Source organism: Morone saxatilis, unplaced genomic scaffold (genome assembly GCF_004916995.1).
Source record: "Morone saxatilis isolate NCDOM2014 unplaced genomic scaffold, NCSU_SB_2.0 Contig0, whole genome shotgun sequence".
Lineage (NCBI taxonomy): Eukaryota > Metazoa > Chordata > Actinopteri > Moronidae > Morone > Morone saxatilis.
Window position 1 is genome coordinate 17036132 of NW_023339650.1, and position 14063 is coordinate 17050194.

Sequence of the window (14063 nt, forward strand, 5' to 3'; positions counted from 1 at the left end):
AACCCTGACTGAAGCACCCTTACTAATATTGTTGTTTATTCAATGTTTTTTTAAAGAATGCCATAGAAGCCCTAGAAGGTAACAGCCTCGATAAAAGGTGAATCAAGGGTCCATTTTGTGGTCCAGACACTTCTGTAATAACAGCAGGACACAGAGAACTGTGAAATCCAAAGTAAACCACTGAAGTGTGAATGTGCACATGGTCAATAAAGGAGCACAAATCCATCACACTCCCCTCGCCGCAGGTGCATTATCCATGACTACTTCTAGCTAATCTGCTAGCATGTTTACTACCAGCTGTCCTAGATATTATCACAGTACCATCTTATATAGACCGCACTGGCTATAAGTTTGACAGTGTTGTTTTCTGTGTTTTTATCACACACTGGATCTATTTCAGTAGTAGTATTAGTAGTTTTTTATCTTTCTAATGTGCACGTCAGCAGCGAGCTGTTGCCTCTGCATTATCTGACATTTCTCCAAAACAGAGCTGCTGGGACATTTCGGAATTTGAGGGAAACGTCTGTGAAAAGATAAGAGACAAGTCTTCAAATTCTGATTAACCAGAAGTTGTATGTATGACTATTCATGAAGGGTATATATTGTGGTCTTAACAGTCTTTTTTATGTCATGTCTGTGTAATTAGTGTCTAATAATGCATCTTATTTAGTGCATGTTTCTATTAACATGCATTATGTGCTTTTGCCGTATATACAATGCCGACAATGCAGTACATTATTCTGTGACAGGTCCAACTGTACCCTCAGTGTGTCCTCATCTGGCTGCCGCGTCTCAGTGAGCGGCGAGGGCGTGGTCGAGCTGAAGCTGTCATCAGTGAAGTCGATGAGCGAGACCTCGCTTTTGGCCGAGCGCACGCCGGACCCCTCCCACGGCCGGAGCTTCAGACCCAGGGACACTCCTAGCCTCTTCAGCCCAGACGAGGCGCTGGTGTCGTCATCGTCGTCGTAATCGTCCATCACGGAGTCGTAGAACGGCTCTGGACACAAGCAGACACCAGAGTCAGGAAACAGTAGCAGCATGTATATAAAGGAGGGGATGTAGACTACAGGCAGCACAGGGGAAACAAGAGAAGAACTTACTCTTCAGCAGAACGGCAGGTTGGGGTGGACGAGGAGGAGGTTGCTCTGATAAAGACAGTTTTAGACATTTAACTTACATTCACAGTGTGACTTCAAATGCCTCTAACAGAAGAATGAGCTCAGTTTTTTACATGATCAACATTGTGAGCTAGTAACAGAGAAGTACATGTACAAACACTGTAAATAAATGCTATATGTTGATATATGTGTTTAAATTTATGGGTAAATTTACTCTTGGCACGGTTAGGGAGTTTGGTCGGCCTTGCAATGCCCGAGTCCATTCCAAGGACATCAGGAGGGTCCATGGGGTTCCCCAAATACAGACTGAAAAGGAGCAGATAGAAGAGATAAACCAGATTTAACCTATTATTTCTTTACCAATTACTCCTTTATAGTTGCTACTATACGTTACACAGTTGTACACATTTTACTACTGCAGTCGCTATTACTCTGGACATTGAGGCTTATTGAGTTTCTCTGAATCTGAGTGTTCATTCTGAAAAGGAACAAGTACAACATCTGTTGGTGAGCTAGAGGTAATGCACTGCTGCACTGCAGTGGACAGTAGTGGAAGATGTTGCAATACCACATTGGAAAAATGCTCTTTTATAAGTATTCAAAAACTTACTAAAGTAAAAGTACATAAGTATTGGTATCAAAATATACCTAAAGTACTCAAATGCAAATGCCATTTTCAGGATCATATATATTATACCCCAGGATTATAATTAGTGATGCATTAATATGCAGCTGATCAGTGGTGGAAAGTTACTAAGTACATTTTTGAGGTACATGTACCATTTTATGCTACTTTTAATTTGGAGGCAAATACTGTACTTTTTGCTTCACAACATAAATTTGTACAACATTAGTTACTTTGTTGATTCAAATTAATAATACAAAATATAATCAACAAATGAATTAAGTTTTTATTTGGAAATTATAAAGGGAGCATTTTAGATTTTTTCATTAAGAGGGTTCCAACTAGCGTTTTTCACTCAAAAAGTAGGCGTGTAATAAGCAGAATTTGAATTATATTTTGTTATATATCAAACTATATTCATTTATCATACTTTTTTAACCTTTATTTACTCAGGGAAGGTTCATCATATGTCATATATATATTATGTTATTCTATTCCATACTATATGACACTGCACAATATAACATGTTATACTGTTTTATTACATTATGTACTACACTATATTTCTATATTCTTATATATCTTATCTTAAAATTAACCCTAAAATAAAACCTTCCATTTACTTTTTTATTTCACATTGTATGATTAAGACTGTGTGGTGACTTCAGTCAGTGAGTATTATTAACCTGTCTATACGATCTGCATGTCCCCAGCTTCTGTGAGGGTCTGTGTCTCCGTGTCCAGTGTGGATAAAGGAGTGTTTGAGCGGTCGGCTGATGTCGTGGGCAGACAGACCGGCGACCGACGTCACCACGTGTCGAGGAAACTGACCCACACGCAGCGTCCCCCTGTTCTGACCTCGCCACCAGTAGTGCTCTGCCCTGAAAACATATATGGACAAACACAGAGCTATGAATAGTTTAATCTGTATGGGATTTCCCTGAGTACATCATACTGCTTCTGTCACACTTTTTCACTTATTTAAATGCAATTAAATGCGGAAATCAAGCAATATCTTGAGACATGAGCAAAACACATGTGTGTCTGTCCTTTTCGAAAGCCACAATATTTCTATAATGAACCAGTAACAGGACAGTAATTACAGTAATTTTCCACAATGCAAGGAATCCAATGTCAACAAAAGATGCATTTGTTGTCTTGCGGGAGTGATCCTGCACCGACACATGACTTTCAGAACAGTCACACACTGACCTTCCCTCTATGATGGTGATGACGTCGTTCATTTTGATCTGGAGCTTGTCTTCCTCCTCAAAGTCCTGCAGCGCTCTCATATCTGTAGGCATAGTCTGCAGAACACATACGCACTTCGAGTTTGAGCAAAAAGCTACAAGAGTCCAATGAATTATTACTGTCATCAGCAGGAACATAGAGACAAAAAAAAAAATACTTCTGCCATTCTGTATGATGATGATTTATTTGTTTCCACTGGCTCTCCCTTCAGTGTCCTTTATTTGTCCCAGACGTCACTTGAGGACTACTTTTTGAATGTCTAGAAGCCAACCCTATCTCATCCATTAACCACAGCTATTAAAAACATTATGCTAATCGCTAATGCTTAATTGTTAGAGTAAAGCAAGCTGGCAAATGCTTCTTAAGCTACAATTTAAAAAAGTATCTGGTGCACCTTATAAGAAAATCTTGATGTTTTTCAAGATTACTTCTTCATGAATCATTTCAATCACTTCTCCAAAAATTAACACAAATTCGCCCCTTTATATTAACAATATATATTTAGCTACTACTTCCTATATCACGCCAAGTTGTGCGACCCTCCTGTAGCTTTCAGTCATTTTAAACATTTCTCTTTCAGTCCTGCCAAAAGGAAACACAAGTGAACCCCTACTAGCTAGCAATTTTAGCTAAATGATTCATATAAAATGTTGCTAATCTGGAAATCTATGGCCGAATGTACTGTAAGTTTTGTTAGTGTCACACTTACAATAGCCCACAGAATTTTGATTAATAATTCAAAATTTCCCTCTAAGCTGAGCTTGCAGATATAACCACAATTCTAAATGATCACATTACTGTCCACACTTTACAATAAATAACATTCTGTCCTCTCTTGGTTTACATTAACTGTTTATGAATCTCTGTCAAAGACATATTGCCTGAATAATGCTGTAACTACAAGAGTTCATTCAGTTTTGTTTCAACTGTAACTACTATACTATACTACCTCGAGCAGGAAGTCTCTGAGGGCGACGAAGGTCGGTCTGTCCTCAGGTTTGGGGCTCCAGCACTGCAGCATGACGTTATAAATATCCTGAGGACAGTCGTCTGGTTTGCACAACCTCTCGGCCTCCACGTCAACCTTGTGGAGGATCTGCAAACAGACATAAATTACAGAATGCTGAAGAACCATTATTACCTGGTGAATTTTTAAAATTGCAATTTGTGTCAATTGTTTTTTGGTTTTGTGTGTAGTCTTTTAAAAAAACTTCATATGCAAGAGTTGATTTTTTAAAACCAAAAACATGAATTTCTTCCACCTTGAACATTTATGGTAAAGTAGAAAAGATGTGTGCGTATATGCATGCACCTGACTCCCATTAAGGCCCAGCCACGGCTCCTGTCCGTGGGTGAACATCTCCCACAGAGTGACCCCAAACATCCAGGTATCAGACGCGTGAGAGAAAGTACGAGACTTCAGAGACTCCGGAGCACACCTGGAGAGCAGCAAGGACGAAGACAGAGAAAAAATAACTGTAAAGCAACACCAGTCTGGAATTATTTCAATAATGATTTCCAGTTTGAATCACTGAGGTCCGAAGCCGGGCTACAAAACAAAAATAACACATCATTCTGTGTGACTGGGATGCTCTTCTCACCATGGGAAAGGGATTTTGTGGCCCTCTTCCATGATGTACTGGTCGGTGTGTGTTGGCAGCGCCCTCATCAGGCCAAAGTCTCCGATCTTCACCGTGTCATTGGTGGACAGCAGCACGTTGCGGGCAGCCAGATCCCTGTGAAGGAAACGCTTCTGCTCCAGGTAGGCCATGCCACACGCCACCTACACACATACACAGTACTAGTTACTCATACTTCTACTCCACTACTATTTGTCTGACAGCTTTAGTTACTAGTTACTTTTCAGATTAAGATTTTTCATATTCCTGCATAGTGGAAACCATATATCTCCAAATTTGGTGAGTCTTTCTAATACCAGTAATATTAATCCAAAAACAAAACAAAACTTCATGTTCTGCTGGATGACTTAAAATAACAGTACACTAAAAATTTGATTATTTGTTCTAGAATATTTTCAGTGCATTTTACATGAATTCTAAACATCCACAGAATGAAAAAACGCGAACTCCAATTTCATCAGCAGAAAATCTAAAGAAGAAAAGAGCAGTGATACATCTCCAGGCACCAAATATGTGATGAAATTATCACTTCCTCTTCCTCTCATGTGTTTTTCTTTGTGGTGTTAACTGACCTGCACAGCGTAGTTACACAGAGAGGAGATGAGGATGTGACCCTGACGCTTTCTCAGACGATCCAACAGGGAACCCAGAGGGGCCAGTTCAACCACCTACACACAACCACACACAATACTGATATAAAACACTCATCTCATTATTGTTACATATCTAATTTGTGACTTGGATGTCGTCTTTTTGTGGGCTGTAAATTAGTAGGATAAAAAGTATGTATTAAAGTTGGTCTGTGTGTATTTGAGTGTGTCTTACCATCTTCATGGGCTGTGTGAGGACGATGCCGTACAGGCGGATGAGGTTCTGGTGGCTCAGTGAATGCATGGCATTCACCTCTCTGATGAAATCGTCCAGACCGTCTGAGTCTAACACGCTTGCCTTCAGACACTTCACAGCCACTGACAGCTAGAAAAAGAGAGGGAGAGACGACATCGAACAGAATAAACTGCTGTAATTCAAAATGATCCAAACAGCCTGTGGGCCTGGACAGGCTGAATTACTCAGAGTTCAAACGGGGACCGCTTTGTAGTTTGGGTCTTTAATTTGAGAGCCAACATCAGGCAAGTCATTACAACCATGCCAAAACACAAACCCCAACCTTACTGCACAACATGAGCTGACATTTCATACATTCTTACGGTGGCAAAAACACACGCAAATGAAGAAAACATCTTCACCAACATGACAACATGTGCAGCATTTAGAAGATTTTTGTAAAGAATACAAAATACACACTGAACTGAACACAGAAACCCTGCAAGTGGCACAGACAACAACAGAAACTGGTTCCAGGGGACACTAAAAAGTTCTATTTGATTGTGTTTTTTTCACTTTGAAGCATTTTTTCCTCTTTTTTTCTAAATGCTGCAAATATGTCGTCAGTTGGTGAAGATGTTTCCTGAAGTTGCAGTGTTGGGCTATTGTACATTTTGCTCACTCAGCAAGTTTCCAGTGATAGTTTTTTCCCCCGCACTACTGTTTCTCTGTGACTCACCACTCCGCCGTTGGGTCCGGTCCACTCTCCTCTCCGCACCACACCGAACGTGCCGTCACCGAGCCGCTCGAACAGCTGCAGCTCCGACTCTCTGATCAGGCAGGTGAGTGACGCACCCGCCTCGCTAGTGGCTGGTGGCGCGCTCGACGATGCCCCCTGAGGAAGGGGTGATGCCCCTTGGGCGTCTGCGTCGGGTCGTTTAACTGGAAACACCTACAAGCCCAGGAGCAGAGACCGGTGACTGTGGGTTTCATTTTTGTGCTCATGAACACCAAGATCTTTATTTGATTTGACCTATTTATAGGACACAACAATGCAAGGGTAAAGTGAGAACACTTTAAGATTAGATTGAATTTTATTGTCAGTGCACAGAGTACAAAGACTAACCCTCAATTTCATTAAAAACCTGTGACCTTAGTCTATAAATAACGCGTAAGTTTTTACAAAAGCGTGTACGTGAATTTGGATTGGGGAGGTTTTCAGTTTCATGTTTGAGACTGTGACTGCATTAAAGCATTGAAATTATTGTTGACTTTCAATATATTTAAACCCCTTGCACTGTCACTATGTTACTCTGAAAAATATTGTTATTAAAATGTTTCAGCGAATGTTGCAGTGTTGCAAATGGGAGTAATCGTCCATTTAAAAAAGGCACACAACATACAAGCTTAACATGCTGCTATGGTGTTTTGCTTGAATAAAAAAAAGAAAAGATATATTTTCTCATTTTATAAGATCAATTTTACAGTAATAATAAAGTTATTTAACTTTCTCAAAATATGCACAGTCACATGTGAGAATTTTGACAGCGTTGGAAGTTATCTTGTTTAAAATTTGAATAAACGTGTAAGTTATCTGATTTGGCATTCAAACTTCTGTCCAGTTGGTGGTAAAACACTGAGGTTAAGAAGTCAGAGAATAAATGTTACAAAATACAAGCCTGTGTGTGTGTGTGTAATCAAAGTAATGTGATACTTTACTGATCCTGTGAGGCCTTTTTTCATTGCAGGAGAATTGGCTCTGGTTGAGAAACTGCATATTTATATTTGTATGTGTGTGTGTGTGTTTGTGCTTGCAGGACACAGTGTTACTGCACCTTGCTCATCCAGGACTTGCGTTTATAAAGGGCTCTCCTCCTCTTGACTGCCTCCCAAAGCCTCCTCTGACCTGAACCGACACAATCACAAACAATGAATACATTTTATATTCAGATTTTATCCAGTGAAAGTACCAATACAAAGATGTAAAAAATACTGCATCAAAACTACACATGTATTATCAGCAACATGTTCTTTAAGTGTGAAAGAAAGTACTAATTTCATACCTATTATAACAAGTTTATTAGATTGTTATGCATTAATATGTAAACAGCATTTCTGTGTTGTAGCTGTTAAGTCCAGGTGCCTCCAGCACTCACAAGAGGGGTTGTGAGATGATTAATGGGAAGGGAGAGACGATAAAGTTCTGACATACAAATAAGTATTCAGATGAGTTCAGTTATTCAACCTATCTGAAAAGTTTAAATAGGAAATATGACTGCTTTTTTGTGAGCGGTTACAAGCCAAAAACTTTGTAAACTGATGGTTAAATCTGTAACAATGTGTTATATTTTATACGCTTATTATATTATCATGTAAAATCTTAAATGTAGAAAATTTCCACCTTAACTGTACGGGAGTAGAAGTATATATAGTACATGTGGTTTAGTACACATGCCTTAAAACTGTACTTAGGTACATTGCTTCAGTAAATCCTACTTAGTTACTTTCCACCTTACTTATAATAAGCAAAAATAAACCTGAATTTCTCCATGGACTTAACAGCAAGAAGTGCAAAACTCAACCCCAGTGACGCAGAACTATAAATAAAGGGAATTGGACATAAAAAAGATATTGTATATATTTTAGTCACTGTAAATGTGTAAAAACTCCAATATGCACTAAATGTCTGGAGTAAAATGGAAACAGGTAATAGTCTGAGGTACCCGGGCGTCCCATGCCGATCTTCTCCAGGTCTTCATTCTTGACGTAGTCGAAGTGCGAGAGCCGCGTGACGTTGAGCTCATCACGGAGCCGCAGGAAGTACTGCTGCAACTGCACATCTGTCAGCAACTCCAGCAGCCACTCTGTCCCCTCCTCACACTGCATCTGCACACACACACATTCACCTTGTATCACTACACATTTGTGAGGACACATGGATTGACAAGTCATTTTGCTCTAGGTGCATATTAGAATCTCATTTTAATGTGTTTAGCTTAAATTATTCAGTTATTGTTAGAGTGTTAATGGACACAGTAATGTGCAGTGGAAATGTAGCTACTCTAAATTATGGATGATAGTGCCAGCAGCTCAATAATAATAATTTTTCCCAAAATGTCAAACTACTAATTTATGCTGATTCCGTGCATAAAATTTCTTTAATTTTGCACCCATCTGGATCTCAACATGTCCCATCAATTGTGTTGTTAGTGGGAGTGAGAATAATTTACCAGGAAACAACCAAATGGCTGGAATTCACATTATTTAAAGCTGTCAATGTGTTAGTGTGGGATTTTAGTTCCAATCAATCACTTTTGAGATTTTGTTTGTCTTTTAGCTCCGCGTTGACATGTAATTATATTGTGATATTTAAGGCAAATACTACTGATATCAATATTTCTGGTTTGTAAATTTGTTAGCGGGAGATTTTACAGTAAGTGCTCTCCGGTGGACCAACAGGGTAACTGAAAAACAGTTTTCTGAAATTATCAAACATATTTTAACGGTTTAGCTCCACACGTGCACACATCCTCAGGTGAAGAAATAAAACAAAAGACAAGTGATGAAACAGTTAGTTGATCTGTGAAAAGTGAAACAACAACAATTCTGACAATCAATTTATTATTTAAGTCATACATGAAGCAAAAATGCCGACCATTTGCTGGCTACAGCCTCTAAAATTAAAAGGATTGATGTTTTTTGTGATGCATTTCTATTGTTTTTAATTTTCTTTAAATTAAGCTTTTATTCCGCTGAATTACAAGATAATTTAAAGGACCAGTGCGTACGATTTTTCGGATTGCCGCCAACTGAATAGCCCTCGCCTCACTCTCCCGTTCTAAGTGTGTAGGAGAAACTACGGTGGCCATGAAACCTGCAAAAAATGTTATCTGTTCTCGGCTACTGTAGAAACATGGCGTTTCAACATGGCGGACCCCACAGAAGAGGACCCGCTCCCTCTGTAGATAAAAACGTATCATTCTAAACAAAAAGCCAACGATTCATGTTTTCAGGTTATACACTTATGAAACGGATACTGTTATATCTGCCAATAGTTCTCGAAACACCGGACCTTTAAGAGCTTTAAAAATTATTCATGAAACAGGAATTATTCATGAGAACCAATCAGGGGTCACAAGAAGACATTTGTTTGTTTAAATGCTCACAAGCTAAGGTTGGGCAAGACCGGACTAAACGATTAATTAAAATAAAAATTAATGTCGCATAGTCTGTAGCTACACACACCACACATCACCACGTGTAATTACAGAAAGAGGAAGAATCGACTGCAGTGTCTAGCCAAACTTCAGACTTTTCATTTGGTCCCTCTCTCTCTGATCTCCGTTCTCTCTCTTGTTCCTCCTCCTCCCCCTCCTCGTCTCCTCTGCGTGTAAGGGGAGTCGCTGCGTACATATAAGCTTCCCCTATCTATGTCTGTCCTTCCCTGTTCCGTACTCTCTCTCACTCTTCAGTCCGTCTCTCTCTCCCCCCCCCCCCCTTTTTTTTTGACTCTCCTTTTCCTGTCTAGCTATTCAGAGGAGGCGTTAGCTCTGCCTCTCCGAGTCTAGTTTGCTAATCTCCTCTCGGCTCTGTGACCTTCTCTGCTCAATCGATAGGCGCATGCACGCACACATACACAAACGCAGCGGGAGGCATTTAACGCCACTCTCTCCAGCCGTATCGCCTCAAGCTATCTATAAACTCTCTCTGTCTTCCCTCCCACTGGTTCTTTCTCTCCCTGCTGACTCACGGCTTCCTGCAGCGTCGGACACCTCCATACTTCCCTTTCTCTCTCCATCCTTTCCCCTCTCTAGCTCTCTCATCTTCTTCTGGCTCAGCAGCCGAGCCCACTGTCTGATGTTAAATAATTCAGCAGCACTAACAAGAGGGTGAGGGGGAGGGAGAGGAAGAGGGAGATCTTGGAAAGGAAGGAGGGGAGAAAATGTAGATACAAATAGGTGGACAGATGGATGGGTAAATGGATGAATGGTCAGGCCAAAGAGAAATAACAGGGAGACAGTTCTCAGCATGCTTTTGATAGATGATGACATGCAGATGGTACTGCAGCTAAGCTTGACATCACCCCAAACAAGGATAAGAGTTTCTAAAGGAGAGATATATGATGTGCTAAATGTGCTTTGAGCTGATTTAGCTGGTTCCAGTGGGGTTTTATACCGTTATACCATATTATTTTTAGTGTTTTGGTCTGATGGTTGGACAAAAAAAGCAATATTAAGACATAATTTTCATTTTCAGGCCAATTTCGGAGGAAACAATTGGTAAATTATTGAAATTAATTGTTGGAAAGATACGTTGTTTCATGCCTGGATCCATTATTCATAAGCTTTATCAAGAAAAAATGTCAAACAGTTGCTGGTTTCAGCTTCTCGATTGTGAGAATTGCTGCTTTTTTCTTATTCATCACTGCAGACCAATCACACATTGGACACAACCTGTGCCAACGTCTCCCCTCTGATACAAATGTATTTTCACATGACAGACAAATCATTCTGATGAAAAGTTACCATCAGTAATAAAGCGTCAATGACACTAAAACACCAAATTACCCTTAAATGATAAATTCTATATTTAAAGTTTAAAATACACACTGTTTGCATGCATATAATAGTGTATGTTTTACCTGTCTTTGTTCAGCTTTGTTGTCCTTGTTCTTAGTCTATTTCTGTGTAAGTAGACTGAGAGCAACTTAGAACTGGAGTCAGATTGCTTGTATGCAGAGCAGGCAAAAGCACACACGTTCTAATACAGTGCAGATATTTGTGTAAAAAAAGAGAAGAATTTAACTTCTTTACTCAAGGTAAAAAATAACAAGCTCTGAAATTTAAAAAGTAAAAAGTACTCTCTTGGTTTCTCTGAAGAACATTTCTACTGGCTGCTTCGACAGGTCTTGATGTTTGGAAAGGCGAGCAATAATGCAAAATAAAAATCAATATACAATTCCCCTCACATGCATTAAAACTAAAGTAATGAGCCTGAAAATGTGAGGAGAAAGAACAGATATTTGTGTACAAATGTAGGGAGTAAAAGTAAAAGGATGGAAAATAAATATTCAAGTAAAGTACTGATACCTGAAAAGATCAAATTAAGTACAGTAACAAAGTATTTGTACTTAGTTACTTCCCACCTCTGCTTGCATGTGTGCACATACTATAGAACATTAAAGATACACACTTTAACGTGTTCTGGTAAATCATGCTGGGTAGTCCTAGTTTTAGAATGTCATTACATTTTATGGACAAAACCATTAATTCATTAATCAGAATAAAATTAGGCGATAATGAAAACTTTATAATGAATACTTGCAGCTCTTTATTTAGCCATGCTAATAGAGCTCTACAGATGGTGACAACATCAAGACAAAAAGTACTTTTACACTATTTTATGAGCAAATACCTGAAAATCTAATGACATTTCCACTTTTGTATCAACATTATACTCGCCAAATATTAACACAGTGTTTCTCAAACTTTTTACACCGCGTGTCACCTCAGAAAACATTAGGCTCTCCAAGTAACACCAATATGACCGGCGTTAGAGTACAGTAGCGTAGGCCGACTCTATTCAGCAACAGACAGGTCACACACGAGGCAGGTTTATTCCAAAAAGAAGATTATTTATCGTTGATTCCTGAATGGAACCGCTTCAAAAACCCGAGCTAACTGGGTGGAAAATGGGTATTCCTGGTCCACACTTCTTTTCCAGTTTGGAGCCACGATTGCAGTGTTTTTGAACATTTCACTGTCTTACCATCACATTTTAGCTCGTAACTAATCAAACTGAATCTTTTTTTTCCTTCATTTTAATCACACAGGCTGTTGCAGACTACCCAATCACATATTTGACATCAGGGTGACCTTTCACAAACGGATAAACTGAGGATCTGAGTGATATTACAGCATTAACTGAGCTCTTACCAGTGTGTTTGATGAAAGCTCATCCACTGCTTGCATTAAGCTTTTGCCAAAGATAAAATGTACACATAATCCAATCTGCCTGATCCCGTGAGCTTCACTCCAAATATAATTATCTCAACTATCTTACAGTTAGAACTAATATGAATGTGATTCTGCTGCCTGTTTGAACAGTGTGAGGCTTTTTTTTTTAGCGTCTGCTGAGCATCTAGAAACAAGGGCGAAAGGATAAAAGAAAACAAAACACAAATAATTGAAAGTGTAAACTGAGAGGGAGAAACTGACAAGAGTGAGACGCCGAGCTGTCACCATTCCAAACGTTTGACGGCTAACTGGTGCATGAACAACAGCAGCAGCAGTAGTAGTGTGTACAATATATTACTGCTCGTGTGTTTGTGTGTGTGCGTCTGTGGCCTAAATGAGCTCAAAATAAGAGCTTTCATCTCTCTGCGTGCACGGGTTTTATCGAGGGCGATGCTCTAAATATAGGAACGCTAAATTTAGCTTACGTTCGCAGGCAGGGAAGAGTGGAGTGTGAATGGAGCTACTTTACTTCGCTCTCATCTCAGCATCACATCTGAGATTCAGTCACGACTGTCAACAGATACACCGATGCTTCCCTGTATGATTGGGATTGATCGTGCAGCTGTATTCGTGCTTTCCTCGCTGCACCGTCCACCTGCTTTCACATCTGACTACATACAGACTCCAGGAAACAGCAGTTCCAGTTCCTCTAATTTTACAGTTGAATCAGAGGGAAAAAGGGAAAGGATTTGTTCAAATAAACCCTAAAACCTATAAGACATTCAATTTACTATCACATTTGACAAAGAAATACAGCAAATGATCATGTTTGTGAAGCTGGAACCAGAGAAAGTTTGGCATTTTTGCTTGAAAAACAACTGAAAATATTACCAGAATAAAGTATTCTACTTCTTCCAGGCCTGTGGATGTGTGAGTGCAGTAGGGACTGATACAAGGAACCAGTCTTCTCTACTCTGTGTGTGTTGACCGGGTCTCACCTTGCAGACGTCTTCTGGTGGATCAGGAGTTTAAAGCTGCAGTCAGGAGTGACTGAGGTCACCTGGAGGAGGCCATCGATGGAGAGACCCCACATCTACACACGCGTTAAGATTAAAGATTAAACCCAAGAAACATACAGAAGAAAGTCATAAAAAGTCACACAAATTATTAATAAACGACAAATACTCCAAGTAAACTTGAGCTCCGTCGTTCACAGCCAGGCAGACTGGAACCGACTGAGGAAGGGACACAACACAGACGGAGAAACAGGCAGACCTGGCAACCAAGAGCAGGTTTTATGAACCAGGGCCCACACACTTTCTGTTTTTTCATTTTAATAACACATTCATTGTTATTGCTTTTTACTAGCAACCAGTGTTGGGCAGGAACAGTAATAATATTACAGTTACACCTCCAAAAAAGAATTAGTTGCAACATTACTTTTCTTGTCACCGCCTACTGATTTGAAATCCAACCATCCAATCACATGCTTGGATTCATTTTTTGTAATCGTGGAGAGAAACTAGTTTGGAAGACGGAAACATTCAGCAGCTGGAAATATTCACATTACTTTGATTACAACCAACAAAACTGGATTTTAATGGTCAAACGTCTGAATTTTAGGGAGACACAATTACCAATTTTGTGG

At 39.6% G+C, this 14063-nt stretch overlaps 2 protein-coding genes across 3 annotated transcripts in view; both read right to left on the bottom strand.

The window, feature by feature from the left end:
* tnk2a (tyrosine kinase, non-receptor, 2a) overlaps positions 1-14063 on the bottom strand; it is a 23733-nt gene that overhangs the window by 8651 nt on the left and 1019 nt on the right. For both annotated transcript variants that reach the window (XM_035654112.1, XM_035654104.1), the window contains exons 2-15: positions 13414-13508; positions 8183-8345; positions 7295-7365; positions 6199-6411; positions 5460-5609; positions 5207-5302; positions 4596-4777; positions 4307-4433; positions 3944-4090; positions 2956-3050; positions 2430-2624; positions 1333-1424; positions 1101-1145; positions 762-997 (exon numbers count right to left, since the gene is read on the bottom strand). In XM_035654112.1, the coding sequence (XP_035510005.1) occupies positions 762-997; positions 1101-1145; positions 1333-1424; positions 2430-2624; positions 2956-3050; positions 3944-4090; positions 4307-4433; positions 4596-4777; positions 5207-5302; positions 5460-5609; positions 6199-6411; positions 7295-7365; positions 8183-8345 (1812 nt within the window). In that variant the 5' untranslated portion in view covers positions 13414-13508. The remainder of the gene's footprint in view (positions 1-761; positions 998-1100; positions 1146-1332; positions 1425-2429; positions 2625-2955; positions 3051-3943; positions 4091-4306; positions 4434-4595; positions 4778-5206; positions 5303-5459; positions 5610-6198; positions 6412-7294; positions 7366-8182; positions 8346-13413; positions 13509-14063) is intronic.
* The window catches only part of tfr1b (transferrin receptor 1b), a 13321-nt gene continuing 9411 nt past the window's right edge, over positions 10154-14063 (bottom strand). The window contains exons 17-19 of the mRNA XM_035657099.1: positions 13612-13650; positions 13414-13508; positions 10154-10337 (exon numbers count right to left, since the gene is read on the bottom strand). Of these exons, the coding sequence (XP_035512992.1) occupies positions 10154-10337; positions 13414-13508; positions 13612-13650 (318 nt within the window). The remainder of the gene's footprint in view (positions 10338-13413; positions 13509-13611; positions 13651-14063) is intronic.